Source organism: Dipteris shenzhenensis, chromosome 27, assembly GCF_047967505.1.
Source record: "Dipteris shenzhenensis isolate YYH24624 ecotype China chromosome 27, Dip_SZ_1.0, whole genome shotgun sequence".
NCBI classification, from domain to species: domain Eukaryota; kingdom Viridiplantae; phylum Streptophyta; class Polypodiopsida; order Gleicheniales; family Dipteridaceae; genus Dipteris; species Dipteris shenzhenensis.
In genome coordinates, this window is record NC_141622.1 from 663,907 (window position 1) to 687,865 (window position 23,959).

Genomic DNA, 23,959 nt, shown 5'->3' on the forward strand with positions numbered 1-23,959 from the left:
TTCTCCCCATGGAGGGGTTTGTTTTCGCCTCTAGGTCAGGTAAGGTGTTCCATGCTACTTCTTCCCGTCAATGAGGATTGTTAGGTGGAACATTCAAGGCATACCACATTGTTGCCATCCAGGTGTTACATGGGGATGTCATCGATATTCTTTTTATTCAGGAAGACAAGCTGGATTTCAGAGTGCAAATCCAGATAAATTGCTTTCAAGTCACCATTAGCTATGGCAAGCAATGGAAGCTCAAAAATGAGTGGGAGAAAGCGAAAAACGAGCTGCTGTATTGAAAGTGCTGCTACAATGAATGGAGGCTCAAGACGGAGCCAATATCACAAAACCCTAGGGCTAAATGCCCTAACTAGACTAATTGTCCTAATTGAACTAGGTGCTACATGAACTAATTGTACCAACAGTCCTAATTGACTGCAACTAGGCCTACAAGACACATACCAAGGAATAAGTGGCACCTATGTAGCCATAGAATGACCTACAAACCCCCCTCCATGGTATGGGCTGAAGTATCCTGGACATGGCTCAGGATACTTGAATATCTAATGTCATGGTTGCACATGTTGTCCTATAGGGATATAGCAACCTACGACTGTACAGAGTACAATAGATCAAGTCACAAAAGGTACTAAGTTTAAAGCTTGCCGAAAAGCTTCAAACTTAGGTCGAGGTAGAGTCTTCATAAAAGGATCTACCGAGTTGTCTTCAGTGGGAACATAAGACAACTGAATATCAGCTACTGATAATCTCTTTGACATAGTGATAGTAAACCTCAGTATGCTTTGTGCAAGCATGGAAAACTGGATTCCGTGATATAGCCAGAGCCCTCTGACTATCAGTGAAGATGACGGTAGGAGCAGTACGACGTGCATAAGATTTGCAAGTAGCGTCCGAAGCCGAACACACTCCACTATAGCTGTAAAGCTGCTTTTTACTCAGCTTCACAGCTAGAAGTAGCAACTATACTCTGCTTCTTGCTGAAGCAGAAACGCATGAAGTACCAAGCATGAAACAATTGCCACTATGTGACACATGGGTGACCGAACAACCAACCCAATCACTACCAGTGAATCCATGCATAACAAGTGAAGTATCACAGCCTCATAAAGAAGGCCCATATGTTGAGTGCCTTTGAGGTACCTCAAGACACGCTTTACGGCATGCCAATGGTGCATAGAGGGGTTGTGCATATATTTGCTCAACTATGAGACAGCATACCGGAAATCAAGTCTCCTATGGCATAAGTAAATCAAACAACCAACTGCGTGCTGATAGAGAGTGACATCACATGCATTGCTGCCATGCTCAGAAGAGAAGTGAAAACCATGGTCTAATGGTGTGGAACTGGCTTGCAATCCTCAAACTGAAAACGCTGCAAAAGCTGTCCAATACACTTGAATTGTGACATCAAAATGGCCCCCTCACTGCTAGCAAATTGGAGATAGTAGTGCAAAAGACCAAGATCAAACATAGCAAATGTCTTCTGCAAATCAAGCTTAAAATCTGCAATTTGCTTAGCATGTCTGTCAAGGATATATGGGGCATCAACAATGGGCTGTTTTTGACAGTCCAGCAAAGGCATAGTGGAAGATTCATCAAGCACAACATCCCGACTGACAAAACACTTGGCCGTGCGGGGCTGGTAGAGGTTACAGCCCTTGTTCTCTGAGCTATACCCAATAAAAATGCATTTGACAGCTTTATTATCCACCTTGGTGCATGTCTGAGAAGGCACATGGGCATATGCCAAGCATCCAAATGTCCTCATGTGAGAAATGCAAGGCTTACGACTTGTCCAAGCCTCATATGGTGTGATAGTCTGGAATGCCTTTGTGGGACATCTGTTCAAAATGTAGTTAGCACACATGATGGCATGCAACCACAACTTGTTAGGCAAACGTTTCCCTTTCAACATGTACTTGGCCATCTTCATCATTGATCTATTCTTCTGCTTAGCCACGGGATTCTGTTGAGGAGTATAAGGCACTGTGCATCGATGATTTATGCCATGTGAAGCCAAAAAAACAGCAAACTCCTTTGACATATATTCACCTGCCTTGTCTGTATTAAGGTGAGTTGTGTGCAGCCCCCTCTCATTCTTAGCCAAGGAAATAAAATGCTTAAAGCATGAAAAAACTTTAGATTTGGATTTCAAGGCAAAAATCCAAGTGCACCTGGCGAAGTCATCAATAAATGTGACAAAATAATAGAATCCCCCAAGAGCTGCAATGCGCATGGGTCCACAAACATCACTATGAACCCGATAAAGCTTGCGTGAGGCACCAACTCTCCCATCCTTAGGTATCACAGAACGGTGCATCTTACCAAGCAAGCAAGGTTCACAAACATGCTTTGAAGGCATATGCATTTTGGGAAGATCAACAACCATACCATCCTTATATAAATTCACGAAAGCCCCAAAGTTGAGGTGTCCAAACCTCTCATGCCACAAATGAGTATCTGCCATGGTAGAAGAATCAAGAGCAAAGGCATGTGTATCTGCAAGTGCAACATCATCCTAACATCCATCATAAGCATCAAGTCTGTAGAGTCCTCTAGTCAAAGTGCCAATCAAGACCATGGTAAAGGCATGTGTAGCATCATACACTGTACACCAAACACCATAAAAAAGAACCTGATAGCCACATGTAGCTATGGCTGAAATAGAAATGAGGTTCTTGTGAATGCCTGGAACATAAAGCACATTCTCTAGAGTGACAGGACCACCAAACAGAAGTAAGAGCAACTTGCTGAATAACTTCTTGCTGCTTGCTAGCACCACTATTAAAGATCAGGCATCATTAACATCAGAAACTGCCATGCAGGCATCATGAACATCATGAACATCACGATTATATTGACATGAAACCAAGAAATCCCAATGCTGGTCTTGTGCAAAATTAGTCGACTCATTTGGATCTTCTGCACTAGGAGAATCAGATTCTACAAGACTGGACTCTTTCTTCTTCTTTTTTGATGCAATTCTCTTCCTGCATTCAGAGATATCATACCCAGGTTTCCTGCAATAGTTACATCTCTTCTTCTTTTTATTATCCCTCGAAGAAGATGCACCATGAGAATGATCAGCATGTGAATGAGGGGGTTTCCCAGCTAAAACCTTTCCTATGCCTTTGTGTTTATGCTAGGTAGCAAAGGCTTGATCTCTAGCCATAGAAGCATTGCGATTTGCACGACTTTGCTCCTCTTGAAGGAGAAGAGCAATTAGTTGGTCGAAAGAGAAATGGTTGGCATTGCCACCTGCAACCAACCTCAATGTAGTAGCAAAGCTCTGTTAAGAAGCAAGCAACCCATCAAGGGTATTAGAAACAAGCTAAGAATCATACATAATCTCATCAATATTGGTGGCCAATTGCTCTTTCAAATCCTTCACATTAGTAAGATAGGCATCCATGTTACCAAGTTCTTCAACTGCTTGTGGAGATATGCAACCCTTGGCTCATTTCGCACTTGATATAAGGATGCAAGCTTATCCCATGCTTGCTTAGCTGTCTTGCAAGACTGGATATGAGGGATAATAACTCTTTTGATTAAAAGAGCAATCAAGGCATGTGTTTTGGCATCACGACCATCCCACTGAATCTGCTCCTGTGCAGGAGGCAAAGTACCTATAGTAGTAGAAGAAGCATTAGACCCATCACCTGAAGGTAGTACCAGAGACAGAAGGTGGAGCATTAGCAGCTGCATTACGTGTAGGTCTGGCCTCAGAACCTGAAACAATGTGCCATAGATTCTTAGCAATCAAAACATGCCCCATCATGTATGACCACATGGGGTAATTGGTGACCCTAATATGTGGTACAATTTTTCGAAGCACAACTTTCCCAAAGAAATGACTCAGGAGGGATTTTGCTTCCACCTCCAGTCATTCAACGACACGTATGGCTCGATACCCGACCCCACCGTTGTAGCAGCGGTCCACTTCAATCGTTGCCTCCTCTTACTCCTCCGCGACCTCCTCGCCCATAGTCGTCCCATCGACGACCGCCTCCACAATTTGACCAATCAGATTGTCTTCAACTGCGACATCGGTCCTATGCAATTCCAGGACCTCCGCCTCTATCTCTGCATCCGTAATCTCCACGGCCACCACATCTGCATGCACGAGGATATGCACGCCACCCACTTTTGGAAGTATCGCTCATACATAACTTGGCTAACTCCACGCCAGCTGGAGCGTCGCTATGCAGTCCTCCAAACAATCCTCCCTACACACCTCCTTCAGCGCGCCTAATCCGAGGGCAGGTCAGCAACAGGAAGGGTGCCATGTTAACATCCACGGAGTACAGTCGTCAAATGCAAGGTAATAAGTGATTAAAGGTGATTAGGCTTCATGATTTACCTCAATGGTTGCAGCCATGGAAGGAGTATAATACAATCTTTGGGGGAGTTTGAGCCCCAAATACCCCAAGGTCAAAGATTGTAGGCAACGGGCACAGTTTGCAGGTTCCAGTTGCAAAGTGCAGTTAAGTGCCTCGCGAGAGTCAAGCCGCAAGTAGCCCAAGATCAGCCTTGCCACTCCAGGTTTTGATCCTCGTACAAGGGGTTCGAGCCCCAAATAGCTTAGGGCTTGGAGGCGCGAGGCTCACACAACCGCTATTTGGGAGCGAGTTAGGAGCACCTCCTAACGCCAAGCTTTGTTGGGGATTCCTCTCAAGGGATCTAACTATTGTGTGATGCATGGAGTCGGCTGTGGTGGCGTGGATAGGAGGTGGCACTTGAACCTCACCGGACCATGCAAGTTACTAATACACAACCGGTACATGGCGTACACGTGGGCGTCCCTTGGATGACAACGAGTACCTTCTGGAGGTTCACGAGGTCAAGGCGGCAACCGACGTAGCTGTACTGCTTGGTATATCATGCATGAAGGAGATTAGCTCCGTCTTTTTGTCGTTCACGTGCTTCAGAGCCGTGAGGTCGTAGATTAGTTCATAGTGCAGCTGGTAGGGTCGTTAGTAGAGTCGAATTCTCTGTTGTAATAGGCCAATAAACCGTAGGGTTGAGGCACTCTTCATCAAATTATAATAGACGTTTTATCCTTGTGTCTATTACAAACTCTCTGTGTATTCATGCTATTAGGCTTCGTGAAGCAATTAAGGTTATCAATGGTATCAGAGCGGGTTTGATCACCTCTCTGTTTGATCGAAGGATTTTGTTTCTCCTGCATGCATGTCAAAGAGATCCATTACGACAGGAGCAGCTACACCACTTGTGTTTCCACGAAATACTAGAAGACCTAGAAGCAAACGGTGTCGGAGAGAAAGGCTTGGTCTGGACGTGTTGGCTGAGGCTTGCTTCCAAGAATATCTGGGTATTCTTCCATAAATCAATGGATTTGAAGCAGACGAAGACTGAGGCATCTATTGTGAAGTCTACTGGACGAAATTTTGTAATCTAGCAGTTGTCAACAAAGCTGTCGCTTATGCAAAAAGGCTTGTGGGGTATTGTCTCTAATACTGAGAAAGAACCGACAACTGTTGAAGGAGAGAAGCGTGTGTGGAGGAGGGATAATGATAAGTCCATTGGTATGATGGGTAGAGCATTGGGAGAAGGGTATTTCCATCACCTAGACGTGACAAAGAATGCAGCAGCAAACCGAGTAATTCTCGAAGCTCTATTCGGAGTCAAGATGCGACATTCAAAGGCCAACCTGAAGCCGCAACTCTACGATTTGTGCATGAGTGATAATGAGGATCTAGCGACATTTCTGAATCGTATGCAAGCAATATTGAAGCAACTTAATGAGATTGGGTCCAAAGTTGAAGAAGACGATCAAAAACCAATACTACATCAGAGCTTGCCCTCTCGATACAATGAAATTGCTCGAATTCTGCAAGTAGATGATGAAGCGGATATCACTGATTGTGTGGGATTGCTGCTGAGTGAGGATAAGCGTGAAGAAGATCTTTTTACTGGAGACACTGCCTATGCTGCAAAAGATAACTGGAAGATGCAGACACGCTCGTGTTACTATTGTGATAAGTCAGGCCACATCGAAAGGTTTTGTATGAAAAAACAGAAGAATATGGCTGAGAAGAAAGAGAAGACAAAGGTTTGTGTTGCTGAATGTTTGACACCACCAAAGCACATGGCGGGGTTGGTCTCCGATGACCTGCCTGATCAGGACTGGGCGTTCTGATTCTGAATTGTTTTGATGTTTGAAGGAGGTTGAGACTGAGCTACGATGCTCAGCAGTGTTACTTAAGGCAAGAATGTTGAATGTTCTTGGCGTTGCAACTGTGACTACGATGTCACAAGGTTTACTAAGATAGTGAACTACGATGTTCATCATCTCGACATGTTTTTTCCCTTGTTCAGATTCAGGAGGGTATGTTGGGGATTCCTCTCAAGGGATCCAACTATTGTGTGATGCACAGAGTCGGCTGGCTGTGGTCGTGTGGACACGAGGTGGTACGTCAACCTCATTGGACCATGCAAGTGACTAATACACAGCCAGTACACAAATTGTAAATTTTTTCAAAATGTTACAATAGGCGAATTGCTTTCCAACCTATTGTGTACGCAACAACATTCAACTATTAAGCTTTTTTATTTTTTTAAATTTTATTTCCAATGAACTTTCTCTCTCTCTCTCTCTCTCTCTCTCTCTCTCTCTCTCTCTCTCTCTGTGGCTAGCCTCCCTTATTAGCCTCTCTCTCTCTCTCTCTCGCGCTAGCCTACCCCGTCCGTCCGTCGTTCAGCCTCCCCCGTTCCCCGTTCAACGCTCGTCGTCGTCGCCGCTCAGCCCGTCCGTCGTCTGTCTCAGCCGTCGGCTGCCCCGCGTAACCTATCTAATCTAATCTAATCTAACCTATCTACCTAGCTAACCTAGCTAACCAGCGAGTAGAGCCGCCGCCAACCGCCAGCCCCCCCTAGCCCGTCGTCACCAACAAACCCTCCAGTCCCGTCGTCAATAACTAACCCCCCCTCCAACCCTAGCCCTAATACCGAGATAGGCTAAACCCTAACCTAACCCTAACCCTAACCACGAGTTGGGCTAAACCCCCAACCCAACCCGGGGGTTAGGATCAGCTAGGGAGTTCTATAGACAACCAATTATGGACTGGCTTATCCTCTGCTCCGAGTCTCCCTCAACTCCTGCAACCTCCATCAGGACTCGGTACTTTACAGTTGCAGCAATGACACCCTCTCCGTATGCACGCAATTATCAACAAGAAGGCTCCAAACAACCCATCCTTGGGCAATAGGATCAGATTTTTTATCTACAGCAAGTAGTAAGAGAGCTACGATTGGAACTAGCATAAGTAAAAGCTCGACTTCACATATTGGAAGGGCCTGGTAAGCAAGCAGTAATTGATGAGGCTGTAAAATCTTGTAAGGACTCCTCCCCTACCCCATAGCTAGTCTGTACAGTCAAAGATCTTGTTCACATTGAAGTACAAATTGCTAAGAAGGAAGTGATTGTGGAAGTGGATACCAAAGCAAGTAAGTTTGATATTCAAGCAGAGATTAAAGAACATGAAGCTAGATGTGATAATGCGATGAAGATTAGAATAGGGGGACTTCCAGAAGATTGGTACAAAGAGGAGGACACTTGTAGTGAAATATTGACAAAGATGAAAGCAAGCTTGCCCAACATTGAATGGACGGATGATGATGATCAGGATCATGACGAGACTCGAGGCCCACTTCTATTATGCACTACAAAGGTCAGGCAATCCTTACACTGAAGTCAAAAGATATGTGAATCAAGCTTCTTCGACAATCTTACAAGCTGAAGGGTACCACAGTATGGATAGCTGAGGAGCTTACACAAGCTCAACTAAAAAATAATGCAAATGAACTAGCTAAAGTCAGGGCTGCTACAAAGGATGAAAAATGGGCAATTTACCGTGAAGGCATAGCCCTAATCATAGAGCTTAAATCAAAACCGTAAGACTCTCAAACTGATGTATGGCTGATTACTCTTTCAGACTATTATGTAGGTACTCTAAATAAAAGGGGGTTGCTTTTGCACTCCTTGGGAGCTGCCATGCGCCCTCCCTAAAGCAGTTGTACTAGAGGGTTTCTTGTTGTCCCTTAGACCTTTTGATCTCCAGTGGACGTTAATAGACTTTCTCTCTCTCTCTCTCTCTCTCTCTCAGATGGTTTGAGAACCTGGGACTCCATCTAGATAGGCTACATCCTTCCAGTATAGTGTTGAGGCGGCCTTATCTATCCTGCTCACCTATCACGAGGTGAACCAAGTCATTCGAGAGAGTCTCTTGCAGTTACACACATTCACGTCTTGGTAAGGAGATTAGCTTGGTCTTTTTGTCGTTCACATGCTTCAGAGCCGTGAGGTCGTAGATTAGTTGATAGTAGAGTCGAATTCTCTGTTGTAATAGGCCAACAAACCCCGTAGGGTTGAGGCACTCTTTATCAAATTATAATAGACGTTTTATCCTTGTGTCTATGGCAAACTCTCTATGTATTCATGCTATTAGGCTTTGTGAAACTTGTGCCCTGGAAAGAGCTCCTGTGAACTCCCTCCCTCCTCCGCTCCCTGTCTACCCCCCCCTCGCGCTGCGCGGCCCTCCCGTCTACCTCCTCCCTCTCTGCCGCTTCCGCGCAGCCTTCCGCCCCCCTCTCCTCCCCCTCCGCCCGTCGATCCACTCCTCCCCCCCTCGCCACACTCCGCTCACCCCGCTTCCCCGCTCCACTTCCCCCCCCTCTCCGCCCGTTGCTCCCCCCTCGCTCCGCTCCTTCTTTCCTCTCCATTCCTCCCCTCTCCGCATTCAGCCCCCCCCCCCCCACCCGCCTCCCCCCCCTCGCGTGGCGCTACCAACCCCCGCGCCCCCTCCTACACCTCCCCGCTAAGGCGCCATGCTGCCCCCCCCCTTCCCTCCCCTCCTCACGTCTCCTCCCCACCCCCCTCGTGCGGTGCTGCCACAGCTCCCCTTCCCCTTCCTCTCACCCCCCTGCGCTGCGCTGCCCCCCGCCCTCTCTTTCTCCTCCTCCTCCCTCCGCCACCCCCCTTTGTCACCACCCTCTCCCCCCCCGCTTCCTCAGACCTCTCCATCCCTCCTTCTTCCCTACCCGCCTTAATCCCTTATCCCCGCCTCTTCCGTTTCCTTCCCCTTCCCCCACCTTGGAGCGTTCGTAGTTAGTCAATGCAATATGGCGGCCACGTGCCCAGAACCGGTGGCCCAGACGGACCCCCCCCCTCCATCAGCCTATCGCGTAACATTGACAGAGCACCAGGTCTCCTTGGTGAAGCAGGCCGCCACGGACTTCTCCCAGACATCCGTTTATGGGAGAGTCATTGGCTACTCCCCTTCACGAGCAGACATCAGGGACTGGTTGCAGTCCACCCTCTACCTCGAGGACAGTCACATTGAGGAGGTTGCACTCATGGGACGTGGCATCTTCTGGCTCAAGCTCTCCTTAGCACAGGCTGCGAGCGATATGGTCAGGCGATCCCCTACTTCTGTGGGTGGGAAGATCATCCTCATGGTCCCATGGTACAGGGGTTTCAGTGTAGCGGACTTCGATGCCCGCTTTCGCATTCCTCACCATCCAGTTACCCTTATCTTCCCAGGTCTCGTAACCGAGCTTCGCCCGATCATCAAGGACCTGGGAGCGCACTTTGGCTGGCCTATGCATGACACCTACGTTGATGCGGCGGCAGCCTAAGGAGTGCCACGTGTCAAAGTGGCAGTCCTTGATCCACAGAGCATCCCCTCGGAGTTCGAGATCGAGACAGACACAGGTGTGGTCACGCAGCGCATTCTGGTCACTGGTCGCCCAAATCAGTGTCTGAGATGCCATGGCTTCGGGCACCAGGTGCGCTCATGTCCTCGCTTCACGGGTACAGAACCTCAGAAGACCCCCGTTCAGGCAACTCAGGATCCTCCCCACCAGTCAGCAACATCCCCTCCTGAAGGGGAAGGCTGGACGGAGGTCAAAAGAAAACGGAAGGGAAACAAAGCAGGACCCAAAAAACCTGCCCATCTACAGCAAGAGCCCCCCCCCGGTGGTCCCTACTCATCAGCAGCCCGGTAAGGGAAAGGAGAAGGGAAAGGAGAAGATCGGCCAGCCTCCCCCTCATCCTTGTCCCGCCCTCCCCCCCCTCCCCCCTCCTCCTCGATTCTTCGACCCCCACCCCCTCCAGGATCCCCCTCCGCACCGGTGGTTTCCACTCCACTCTCTTCCTCAAGCATGATCCAGAGGGAACCCCCCCCTCTGCCTTAGCCACCTGCAGCCCCGAAACCAGCACAGACCTCACCCGCGCCTATTCCTCCGGGCCCGGAGGAAGGGAGAGGTCCTTCCCCGCAGGTAGCCAACACCCCTCTCTCTGGCTCAGACTCCTCATCTTCGTCCCCACGCCCAAGGGCTGCTCCTAGAGCTCTTTCATTGGAGTTTTATCGAGCAGGTCCTTGGGATTATTTGGATGCAGCGGGTATTGGCTCCTTCCCTGCATGCCTAGACATCAGCATCTTCTTCCTCCGCAAGGGGGCGGAGGGTAAGGTGTCTGTCCTTGCCCCACACGATGGTCCTAGCTATTCCTTCACTATCTCCAGTGAAGGGAACGAGCAATGGATGAATGAAAATGTATGGGAGACAATACGAGATCAGTCCCAGGAGCAGGTGCAGGACTGGATCGGTAGCAGAGCAACGGAGCTTCTTCAGCAGCAGTGGCAGGAGGGTGATGTTCGTCTGCGATGGCGCCACAGTGCCAAACATTTTCGACTCCTAGTCATTATTCGGCCGCCTCTAGAGTGGGCCTACGCGGAAGGGCTCCGCCCGTGGAGGACCTCAGAGGTAGCGGGCTTCTACAATATTTCCCTGGCAGAGGCATCGAGCTGGTTAGAGAGAGCCTACCACCACGGGATGAAGGGCCTCTCCCCTCTGCTGAAGGTTTTAGAGGATGGGTCCGATGATCCGGCCTCTCCTTCGAAATCCTCACAGAAGCGCCTTCGGCTCCACACAGGACATCCTCCGACCACTTCGACATCGACCGTAAGCAGACAGCTGTTTGTGGCCCACCTTCCCTCCTCATGAGTATACACATTATCTCTTTGAATGTCAACGGGTTCCATTCATCAGGAACCCGTGGCCCCAGGAAGATGGTGCTCAGACAGGAGCTCCAGCCAGCCTTGGTGGGAAGGGTAGATGTGCTCCTACTACAAGAACACAAGCTTTCGGCTTCTCAAACCAGTATTTGTGGGAAGGTCCTCACAAGACGCTCCCACACCTACTGGGAACCTTCGATTGGCGAGCAGGGGAGGAGCGGGGGTGTCTGTACCTCCATCGACGCTTCTCTAGTTCAGCATGTGTGTGGTTTTGGCACTCTGATCCCAGGACGTGCACTTTGGGTGGGCTTGCATATTGAGGGATCCCGTATCGGCATCCTCAATATCTATTCCCCGACCGATCTCAGACGGAGAGCCGTTTTTTTGGAGGTCCTTAACAGACTTGTTGCCAGACATGGACTCTGGGGGGGACCGTCAGGAGATCAGACAGTGGCGCCCTATCACCCTCCTCCCGACCGCCTACAAAATCCTCGCCAAGATGATCAGTAGCCGCATCCGCCCCCTGCTACATGACTTGATTCATGACACCCAGACTGGTTTTGTCCAAGATCGCAGCATTTTGGACAACATCTTCACTTTCTCAGAGGCGACGGAATGGGCCCAGCACAGTGACCAGCACCTTGCCATACTCCTTCTGGACTTTGAGAAAGCGTACGACAGGTTAGACTGGTCCTTCTTGGAAGGTACACTCTCTCGGTTCGGTTTCCCGGATGAGTGGATCAGAGGTATTGCTAGCCTTTACAGGTCGTCCTCTTGTTGGGTTATCATCAGCGGCAGGATGGGGGAGAGATTCACACTCGAGCGCTCGGTACGTCAGGGTTGTCCATTAGCGCCCTACCTCTTCCTATTTTTTGCGGAGGCCATGACCCACTTCCTTCGAGCCCATACCACTGGTCTTCGCGGGATGCGTCTCCCTATTCGAGATGATGCAGAACTTCTGGACTCCGAGAATGGAGACGACATAGCCCTATATGTGCAGGATGATGTCGAGTCACTGGAGCGAGTGAGAATGTCCCTAGAGATTTTTTGCCTTGCGGCTGGGGCGAAAATCAACTGGCATAAGTCGGTTGGTTTTCTTACGGATCCGGGAGCCAGCTCACAGTGGGGTATTTTCCTGGGGTTTCGCTGGATCCCTAGAGGACAGACGATTCCAGGTAGGCTTGGACATCACATCGGCTCAGCAGTTCTTGCCGGTCCTAGCCTCCATATGACGGAAGCTTGCTTTCTGGAGCATGGCTCGGCTTTCCTTGGCAGGCAGGGCCCTTGTGGTCAACCAGGTCCTTCTTGCCACTGCTTGGTATGTGGCCTCTTGCTGGTGTTTCTCGAGATCATGTGTAGCCCAGCTGAGGAGACTGGTGCGGAACTTCCTATGGTATGGTTCAGACGGTTCCGGCACCACCAGAGCCAAGGTCGCCTGGCAGACGGTCATTCTTCCCCAGACAGAGGGCGGCTTCGGCATCATAGATCCAGAACTGCAGAGTCAGGCACTGCTTGGCAAGTTAGTCATCAGGCTACCATGGATAGCTCTATCCTCTTCTATGGCACTTGCAGCAGGAGAGGACCAGAGGTGTTGGTATGCACGTACAGAGAGATGGTTTAAGCGACTGGAGCTTCACATGGATAGACTACCTCCCTTCCAGTACAGCATGGATGCTCCGTTCTCTCCCCTCCTATCACACGAGGTCAACCAGGTTATCCGTGAGGATCTACTACAGCTACACACATTTCGGACCTGGTTGGGACCGAGTGAACACACAGATTCACCTACCCCACTCGCTGAGGGTCTCTCTTGGGCAGTTTCGGGTCTCTTCACACAGACTACGCATCGAGAGCGGCAGAGCAGAGCGACTACCTAGGAGAGGCACATATGCACACTGTGTGACATGCAGGAGGTTGAGACAGAGGAGCATTTCATCTTCAGGTGTCTTGTTTACTATGAGATCCGAGGGCATTTCCACTGCCTCTTCAGGGATAGCTATGGGATTTTGGCCTGTTTCCTCTCTGACCTGGACCAGCAGTGTTTGGTAGGTTTCATTCATGAGGCACTTAGACACCGCAAGAGGATACTCCGAGCACGGAGACAGAAGCAGACTTCTTCCTCGACTGATCCCTCTCAGAGCTCTATCACAGAGTTCTTTCAGCTAGATCACATGGACCCCCACGAGACGAGGCCTCGACAGGACCGTGACCCGGAGCTTGTGACCCGACAGATGAGACAGAGGGTTGACACACAAATCACACTGGGGGACATCCCCTCCTTGTTTCAAAGCGGAGCCCGACCAACAGGGGTCATAGTAGCCCTGGTCAGACGTAGAGCTAAACCTCTTTCATTGAAGGACAAAAAATGGGGTTACTATAGTGTTCCAGACCTAAATTTGGCATTCCTAAAGCTGAAATGGAAAGTTTAGAGTTGCTAAAAGTGGTTTTCTGGTCATATTTTGGTATATTTCCATGTGATTTGATGCGTCACATGACATGGCATTTTGGTTCCCGTCCCCCCTTTCCAAAAAGTTTGCGGTCTGGCACCCGAGTTCTCGGAACGTTCCCATTCCCTTGTACTATGTCTGCAACCCCATCTAGCCCCAAGAATATAAAAACTCAAAAAAATCAGGGGACAAGTATTCAGCCCCGCTGTTAGTGCAGAGGGTCAAGAGCTTGGGTCCGCTCTCATTTTCAGCCATGGCATGAAACTGCTTGAAAGAAGCAAAGACAGCAGACTTGGATTTTAAAGGGTAATTTGAAGTGTGCATGCTAAAGTCATCCATAAAGGTCACGAAGTAAAGAGTAACCTCCGAGAGGTGGACTTCGCATTAGTCCACATAAATCAGTATGAACCAAGTGCAACTTACGAGATGCATTGGTAGTCCCATCCTTGGGAAAGGAGAAGGTGTGGATCTTCCCCAACAAGCAGCCCTCACAGATGTGCTTTGAAAGTGCATGCATTTTGGGAAGGTCAACTAAGAAATAACCGATTCAGCCATATGTGTGTATCAGAAATAACTGATTTAGCTGCTGCATTTGCCTCAATAACAGCACCTTCAGCATATCTGTCAGTGTCATACAGTCCTGTAGTGAGTGTTCTAGTAAGTACAATGATCATGCCAGAAGTCATACAGGGCACAACAATAGCCATAAAAAATGATTCTATAGTCATTTGTTGCAATGGCTGAAATGGAAATCAGATTATTATTGATACCTAGAACATACATAAAGAATGGCTACATCACCTAAGGCTGATGTAACTACCACTTGACCAATCCCTCTCATAGGACAAGATGCATGAATGGCATATGTAACTATGCCCCCCTTAGGTGCGGACGGAAAGAGCTGCTTGCAGGAGGTGATGTGCTTGGAAGCACCGCTATCAAAGTACCAATTGAACATATAATCAGCCTCAGATAAAGTTGTATCATGCCCAGAAGGGTTGTAATGGCATGTGATAACAAATGCCCACTTAGCATGAGCAATATTTGCTGCCTCATGGATGTGCTCAAGTTGCGGCAGGCATTTGCAACTACAAAGTCCTTGTTGCTGCTGCTTTTTCTCTGAAGCAATGCACTTTCTACATTCTGAAATGTCATGTCCGTGCTTCTTGCAGGAGTTGCATCTCTTTTTCTTCTTGCCATTACCTGGCTAGAAGAAGATGAGGTACCAGCATTAGGTTTAGGCTTGCTGAAATTATTGGCCCCTTTTCCTTTGCCTGGCAAAGGCTTGATCTGCTTTGATGGAGGCAGCCCTGTTTGCGTGGCTCTGCTCCTCTTGCAAGAGCATTGTGACATGCTGATCAAAGTTTTTAGTGGTTGGGGTTACCCATGGCCACCAACCTCAACGTCATGGCAAAGCCATGGTAAGAATTAGGAAGGCTACTAAGCGAAGTGGACACAAGGTGAGGTTATAGCACTACTCATCACTGTTAATGACCTGCTCTCGGTAATCCTTAATTTTGGTGAAGTAGGCATCCATGCTGTCCCCTTCTTCCACATTTACACCATCCAACAGCTTCCATAAAAAATCAACTCTGGCTTCATTCCTGATCTGATAACTCTGGCCTCATTTTTTATCTCATGACTCTCATCTCATTCCCATTTTTGCTGTTTTTTTTGTATATGTTGAAATATCTGGTCCATTTCTTAGCTTATTATAACAATGTTAGAATTATTATTATAATTCAACAGGGACCAATGTAATGTAATAAGTAGGTTAGGGGCACTTTTCCCTCATTTAGAGGTTTTTCCCCCTAACCACAGTTAGTTCACTAACTACGGTTAGTGAAGGATAAGGTTTTGTCACTTAGACAAAACCCATCCCACTTCTTGTAACAGTCACTTCTTCTATTGCAAACACTACGTTCAGCTCTCTTGCTTCCTGCTCTATCACTCTCTCGTTTCTAACATTTGGTATCAGAGTGAGATCCTGCTCCTAGCTTCCTAGCCCCCACAAGCTTCAGCTCAAGCGTGAGAAGCTACCTACCTGCAAATCATTCTGTACAGCCATAGTTGGCTGTTCCATACACAACTTCCGTACCAGCGCCAATCTGCTCTCAGCTCCTATCTGTACAGTACCCCACGCTTCAGTTCTTGAGGTGCCGTACACCCTGCGCCGTACGCCTGCTCCCTGCTCACTGATTCCATACATCTGTCGAACAGTCAGTCGTACTGTTTGCCGCTGTACCGTACTGTTTGTCGCCGTACGTACTTGCAACGTCGTCAGCCGCCGTACTGATTCCATACATCAAGCACCTTTCGTACAGTCGCCGTACTGATTTCGTACAGTCCGTACATGTGCCGTACTGCACCGTACCGCAGGTCCATACCAGCTGCCGTACATTTGTACAGCTGCTCCACACGTGCGAACTCTATTCATGTTGCATTAGCACCGTACAGCCCGTACAGTTCGTACATCTACCGTACAGCTGACGTCAGTTGTCCGTACACCTATACAGTCTATACTATACGGTCTGTTGCTGTTCTTGAGGTCAGGGTGCCTTTATAGGGTACTCTAGAAAGGTGATTGTTTGCAGAGCTTTCATTGCAGGTGAACATTGGAAGGAGTTTTTTATCAGGCATTGGTGCAGAGAGCCATTGTTTGGCCTGCATTTTGGGAGCAAATTTGGGGCTTTTGCATTTGTTGCAGAGAATTGCAGAAATTTGGGGCTTTTGGTTCATTTGCGTCTTTCAGGTGCAATTTCTTGTAAAAATTTGGGGCTTTTGCAATCACACTGCAATTTTGTAGTGAAATTTGGGGCTTTTGCAGGCAGAGTGCAATTTGTGCAACATTTGGGGCTTTCAGACCATTTGCCCTCTTTGGTATGCAATTTCCCACAAGAAATTGGGGCTTTTGCATTTGGGTTGCAATTTTGCAGGTAAAAGAGCATTTTGGAAGTTCGCAAACAGTTTTGGACTCAGTACGAGTCAAATTGCAGACTTTTGCCACCTTTTGCAGATTCTATTTGCAGATTTTTGGGCATTGAGCAGAGCATTGTGGTGCATTTTGAGCCTTTGACAGGCTGTGACAGTATTTGTCACTGTGGGCATATTTTTATTTGCAGATTTTACTTGTGCATCTTACATCCCAGGAAGGGATTCTGCTTGCTCAGTTTGCTGTATTTCTGAGTTTATCTGGCCAAAATGGCACATAACAACTCAAATGAGGTGTTCAGGGTTCTCACACAGAAGAAGGGACTGCCTCTTCACTCTCTAAGAAAAAGGGTCCTCCTAGCCGAGGCAGATCTCAAAGTCCCCTTGTGGAGTTTCGTGGTTCGCAATATCTTAGTTGGCAGAAATCTTTAGGATTATGTCAATGGAGATGATGAGAGACCAGATACAACATCTATACCTATCACTCCTACAGCTGGAGGCAGGGGTAGAGGTACAAATACATCACAGGTGATTGGAGCAGCCGCTGCAGGGGCTCCCACAGCAGAGCAGAAAAGATGGGACTCTAGAGATGCACAAGCTCTTTCAGTAATTTCTCTTTTTGTCAAGAGGTTCATTATACCTCATATTCGGTCATGCAAGACAGCTACGGCAGCTTGGGTAATACTGGAGAGTATGTTTGCATCAAGAAACGATGCCAGAGTTTCCTTTCTGAAGCGAGAACTTTCCCATACACATATGGAGGAGGGAGATTCCATGAATTCTCACCTCACAAAGCTTCAGGATCTCAAGGAACAATTGCTGAACATTGATGAAGTCATTCCGGATTCAGAGATGATCTCCACCACTCTGAACTCTCTTCCTGAGTCCTATCTCGGTTTCCACACCTCGCTGAATTTGTCATTGAGAGGGGGCAGCAATCCTCTCTCCTTTCACGAGTTGGTAGGACTTCTGTTGCAGGAGGAACAAACACGCAAGAATATGGCAACCCGGGCTGGCGAGCATGCTATGCTCTCTAAGTTCAAGCCCAAGGGTAAAGGGCAACATAAGCCACATGCCCATCAGCCCACACATCAGCATAAAGCTGATTCTGGACAGCCTTCTTATAAGGCACAGGGTGATACAAACAAGCAGGACAAGAAGGGCATCTGTCATTGCTGCAAGAAGCCAGGTCATTTTATATTGGAGAGTGCAAGAAGCGCATAGCCAGAGGAAAGAAAAGGGATTCCGGTATGGTTGTATCAGATGCATCAGGTCCACATTGCCAGGATGGAGGAGATGTTGCAGCCAACTTGGTTGAAGAGCACTATGCCTTTTTGACTTGCACTTCAGATTTTTTAATGGGTAGTTCAGATACTACAGCCACTAATAATGATGACCCATATGCTTTTTTGACGTGCAGTTACGATCCTTCAAAGGATGAATGCTCTTTCAGTGTTGATGAGACACTACATACTTGGTATTTTGATAGTGGTGCTTCAAAGCACATCACGTCTAAGAAAAATCTGTTTGTAACTTTGCATTCTTCACCCACCAAGAAGAAGGTAGCTTGTGCAAATAATTCTTTTCATTCAGCGTGTGGAGTGGGAGACATTATTCTCACATCCACTGATGGCACAGATTTCAGAATATCAGATGTACTCTATGTGCCAGGTATAAAGAAGAATTTGCTTTCAATGTCCTCACTCAATAGAAAGAAAGAAAGAAAGAAAGAAGTTTATTAAAGTCTTCGAAAGACCGATGGGTCTATGAGACTGTGAAAATCCTGATACAACGAGTTGTGGTAGTGGAGCTACTAAACGAGCGTCCATATCAATGCAAAATGCAAAATGCCAAAAATGCAGAATGGCAGTACTAAGTCCTAAGTACAACATAGTGATGTCGGTGGTCGACTATATATCAATCTCAGCATCATCATCAATATCATCATCATCCCCAGCAACAACAAGATATCAGGATGGATGGGGCAGTGGAGGCATGAAGTCGGCAATAGAGTGCTGTCGGCCACTCAGAGGTGCGGTCATGGCACGTCTCTTGGTCGTAGCTCTACGTCTAACCAGGGCTACTGTGACCCCCGTCGGTCGGGCTCCAACTCTAAACAAGGAGGGGATGTCTCCAAGTGTGATGTGTGTGTCGACCCTCTGTCTGAGTTGTCAGGTCACAAATCATGCATCAACCATATCATGCCTCTGAAGTGTTATTAAGCTGCCATAGCTTATGTGCCCATACCTGGCATGCCATAACTCCGCATTATGCATTGCAGGAGTGGGAGTGCTAACTGATAATGCAAGATGGGATCTTTTTTCATATAAATCAAGCTGAAAAAGACCCCGATACAAAGTGCCTGACAACCTCAAAGCATATTCTTTTTCTTTGTCTCTGACTGCATACTCGTCATCATCAAAAACAACCTGAAATCCTCCTCATGCATGTGAAGGTTGCATTCTTGGCAAAATGCATAGGCTTCCCTTCAAGAAGGATGGTGTAGTGACAGCTACAAGAAAATTGCAGCTTATTCACAGTGATGTCTGCAGTCCCATGAGGACACCTGCTTTTGGGGGTTATCTCTACTTTTTTACATTCATAGATGACTTTACCAACTACACTTGGGTTTATGGTCTCAAGGCAAAATCAGAATTGTTTATGCATTTCAAACACTTTGTGGCTATGGTTGAAAATGAGACAGGACTCAAGGTGCAGACACTTCGCACAGATCGAGGGGGGGAGTACATGTCTCATGAATTTGAGACATTTCTGAAAGAAAAATGCATTATGCATCAACTTACAGTGAGGCTTACACCTCAACAGAATGGCAAAGCTGAGCGGAAGAATCGCATCACCATGGAAATGGATAGATGCATGCTCACAAGTAAGAAGTTGCCTCACAGGTTTTGGCTGGAAGGCCTCATGTGTGAAAACTATATTTTAAATAGGGCTCCTACAAAGGCTTTGAAGACAATCACTCCCTATGAGGCATGGCATGGGAGAAAGCCTTCAGTGGACCACTTCAGAGTTTTTGGTTGTGTTGCATATGCCCACGTGCCTGTGGAGTTCAGACACAAGTTGTCATATAAGGCACTAAAATGCATTTTTGTGGGATATAGTTCACAAAGCAAAGGCTATCGTCTCTACAATCCTACTACACGCAAGATTTTTGTCAGTAGAGATGTCATATTCTCTGAAAATTCTGCACATACACATGCTGAATTTCAAATTCCGGCCTCTTCAGATGATGTGTTTGAGGGGATGCTTCCTATAGCATTTGGTTCACCCGCTGAAAATCAAAATTTACAGCAACCTCCGCCAGCTCCACAAGTACAGATTCAGCCCCCAGCTGAATTGTTACAACCTCAGGGTGTGGATGAAGTTGTCAGGCAAGAAATTCAAGAGATACACACAACCAAAACAGTCCCGCATTGGTTGCTTCAGACTCTCAGGGAGAGTAGGCTTGAAGCTCCATTGCCTGGGAGAACTCGTAGTGCAGTAAGGCACATGGAGGGAGCTCATAGATTATGAGGAGACTTTTTCTCCTACATCCAGGATGACAACCATCAGGTCAATTATAGCCATGGCTGCAAATTTTGAATGGAATGTTCATCAGTTGGACATTAAAACAGCTTTCCTTAATGGAGACTTGTTGGAAGAGGTTTATGTCAAACAACCTCCGGGATTTCAAATTTCAGAAAATGCACTTCAGGTATGCAAGCTGAATAAAGCTTTGTATGGGCTGAAACAAGCCCCACGTGCATGGTATGCCAAAATTGATGCCTTTTGGACCAGCAAGGGGCTGCACAATAGTCCAACTGAGAGCACCCTCTACATCAAGAAGGATGGGGGGGATATTCTGGTCATCATTCTTTATGTAGATGAGATGCTACTCACCGGATCAAATGAGGAAGTAATTGCAGATTTCAAGGCCCAATTGAAAGCTACATTTGATATGTCAGACTTGGGCTTGTTACAGTTCTTTTTGGGGATCCAGTTTATTCAAGAGAAACGTGGCATTGTTATGTCTCAGTCCAAGTATGTTCAAAAGCTCTTGGACAGATTCAACATGCATGATTGCAAGCCTATGTCCACTCCCATGGAGCCGGGGCTGAAGCTTACAATGCATGATGCGGGTGAATCAATTGATGTCACACTCTATAGTCAGGCTGTTGGATGCCTCATTTATCTAAGGTGAGCAGGTATATGCACAGCCCAAAGATTATGCATTGGCAAGCTGTAAAACGCATCTTCCGTTACTTGCAAGGTACAAAGTCTTTTGGCTTGATGTTTCCCAGGGGGGTGACTTGCAGATGCATGCTTACAGTGACTCAGATTGGGTTGGAGACTATGATACTAGGTAGTCCACCAGTGGGAATTGTTTCTTTCTAGGACATGCTTGCATTTCTTGGTTGAGCAAGAAACAGTCTACAGTGGCTACCTCCTCATGTGAAGCTGAGTACAGGGCAGCTTTCACAGCAACAGTTGAATGTGTTTGGCTGCGTCGTTTATTTGCTGATCTTCATCTTTCATTGGAGGGTCCTTCTCTGATTCTCACTAATAGTCAGAGTGCTATAGCAGTGGCAAAGAATCGTGTGTTTCATGCTCGCACGAAGCACATTGAGGTTCACTATCACTATGTCAGAGAGAAGTTGCATGCAGGAGAGACCAGTATGATGTATGTGTCAACACATGACAATGTTGCAGACATCTTCACCAAAGCACTTCCACGTGAAAAGTTTGAGGCATTTCGCAGTGCCATGAACTTATCTCCTTTTGGTGATTGATCATTTCCTTGTACATGACATTGGCACTGCAGGGGGGTGTTAGAATTATTATTATAATTCAACAATGACCAATGTAATGTAATAAGTAGGTTAGGGGCACTTTTCCCTCATTTAGAGGTTTGTTTCTTGACGTGTGAAGCTAAGCTGTGAAGAAGTCTTTGATACTCATTGTAGGGTCCAAGTCTTTACTGCTTCTTGTAGGATCCCTAGAAGTAATTAGTTAGGACTGTATTTTATGTTTCAATTACTTGTTTGACTTGAGGACCCATTTATATAGCTCTCCCTTCCAAAACTTCTTCCGGGTGTTCTTTACTGTCATATTTCAACTTCAAGTCCTCCTTTGGTCAACAGCTGCCTTGCTGAGAATTCTCAGCTCTGAAAGAATTCAAGCATTGATACTTATGTAGGATCATCTTACCAGAAATGACTTCTATATTCGGGTCAAATGTGGTATATAAATGTCTTAGGATCCTTTTTTTGGTTTCAGTATGTTTTCCTTGAAGCCTCTGAAGAAATTTTCATTACAATATCTTTTGTTCTATTGACATTGTCAACGTATTATGTTGCAGCTTTGAAGGGGTTTTGATTAAACTATTGGATTTTACAGATGCTCAGGGTCAGGATGATTTTGTTGATGGCTATTTGATAGCTGCAGCACGATCTTTACCCTTTTGGTCTGAAAAAGACCTTCCTTTTCTTCCGAGCATGGAAAGGTCTGCCGTAAAGGAGCTGAAGGAAGAATCCCTTGCAATGCTCGATGCATATCCAACAACGTTAGAGTTTGATGTAGACTTATTGAGTAATGTTTATTTTCTGACTCTTTATGTTGTTCAAATTCGGAATTTCATTCAGCAATTATCTGTGTCTTGATTGTATTATGGTTCCAGTTGTTGCTAGATCAAAAAGAACTTCTTAAAGCTGAGGTGTGATCATTAAACTGGGACTTGTGCTGCGTGCAACTTGTGGGAATGATAAGATCCTCGTTTCTTGCCTTTCTCAATATACTCCAATTGTAACAGAATGGATTGCAGTGTTTCCAGGAAACAGTACCTTAAAATCGTGAGTTAAAGTGAAGCACTTAGTTTCCCTCTCTTAATATGTAAGAGAGCATGACCTCAAGGATGGAGCATTTGATACATTTTCTAGAATCATTATGCATTATCATAGGTCAAGCTTGACCATAGGTGAAAGATTGTATCGAGTAGCTCTTAGCTCCAACAGCAGGGAAGATACAGTTGTTTGGATTTCTACTTATATTTCGAGTAGTATGGATAATACACTTTAGCTCTAGGTGTGCAGGCCTTGTTTTATACAACCCACCTCAACGTAAACTTGTACGTGGGAGAAAGATCAGACAACCTTGTCTGGAGTGGGAAAAATGTCAGAAACTGTGGGCTAGAATAGAAGATTCGAACGCAGATAGAAAATTGATTTGCCAGGATGGTTTGGGGAGGGGGGGATGGGGGACTCTTTAGTCCTTTCGTATAAAAATGCCTTCATTTTACAAAACCTGTAAAAAAAATACAGCCACTAAAAGATAGACATTAGACCAGGATGATGTTCTGTAATGAGTGTGACTTTCTGAGGGAAATTCCATATGAAAATGATGCTGGACATAATGCTGTAATCCCCATGTTTCTCCCCATGAGAAACAGAAGAAGTGCAATCTTCCGGTTGGATAATAATTCGAGATCTGTTAAATGTTTATGATATGAAAAGCCAATCCTTAAGCCAAACATGTAATAGAATACACCTTTGGCAAGCAATGATGGTTTCTAATCAGCTATGAATTTCCGAGGGAACCTTATGAACAGGAAATAAAAAAGAGTATACAAAGACACAAGCCATAATTACAAGTGATCCAGAATGGAAATGGCAACAAGAGCTTGAACTTTGAACAGGAATGTCCTAGAAAAGATTGGTAACAGGAAGGGGAACAGCTGGTAACTGGAATGAGAAGAGGAAATGGGGAATGATAGGCGCAACCAATGCAGTCTCAATTCAGGGTTGATCAACACTCTTATTATCAGGCTGCTCCCTTCAGGGGCCAGCTCTCTCCGTTCGTCACCCCTGTCCCTCTCCGTTCGTCACCTCCTGCCTCTCTATCACCCCTCAGCCTCTCCGTCCGTCACCCCTCTTCCGGCCCGTCACCCCTGTCCCTCTCCATTCATCAGCCCTGCCCCGCTCAGCCCTGCTCAGCTCAGCTCTCTCCTAACTCCCTCCCCTCCTAACTCCCTCCTGCACCAAGACTCGACTGGAGCTACGTGACGCCTCCACGGTCTTTCCATCACATGCATCACCGACATCATTAATTTCCATCGCGTGCTACGTGATGCCTCCACGGTCTTTCCATCTGCTCCCATCACTCACGTCGCCTCACTTCCTGCTGCTGCTCCCATCACCTTGGGTCAAGGTAGTTAGTTGGGGTTAGGTTAGGTCATGGTTGGGTTAGGTTAGAGTAACTACCTGTCCTAACTATCCTATGGACTAACTGTCCTAGGTGACCTAGGGACCCCCCCCCACCACCCAAAAAAAAAAAAAAAGAGTCTTTAACACCCCCTTTGCAAGGCCTTCCACAGCCCCATTTGGGCTCATTCGGGCGCTGTTTCGAAGCCTCTTTGATGACCTTCCTCCCAAGCTTCCCCATCAGCATTTTCAGTGATTCTCAGCTGCTCATTACAACAGGATAACTGTAGTCAGTTTTCGAAATGGGAAAAGGGGAGAAAGACAAAGACAAAGTCAAGAAAGA

General features: G+C 46.8%; 1 protein-coding gene across 5 annotated transcripts in view; it reads left to right on the forward strand.

The window, feature by feature from the left end:
- Positions 1-23,959, forward strand: part of PTAC14 (plastid transcriptionally active 14) — a 216,263-nt gene that overhangs the window by 143,366 nt on the left and 48,938 nt on the right. For all 5 annotated transcript variants that reach the window (XM_087399046.1, XM_087399049.1, XM_087399047.1 and 2 more), the window contains exon 11: positions 21,818-22,009. In XM_087399046.1, the coding sequence (XP_087255172.1) occupies positions 21,818-22,009 (192 nt within the window). The remainder of the gene's footprint in view (positions 1-21,817; positions 22,010-23,959) is intronic.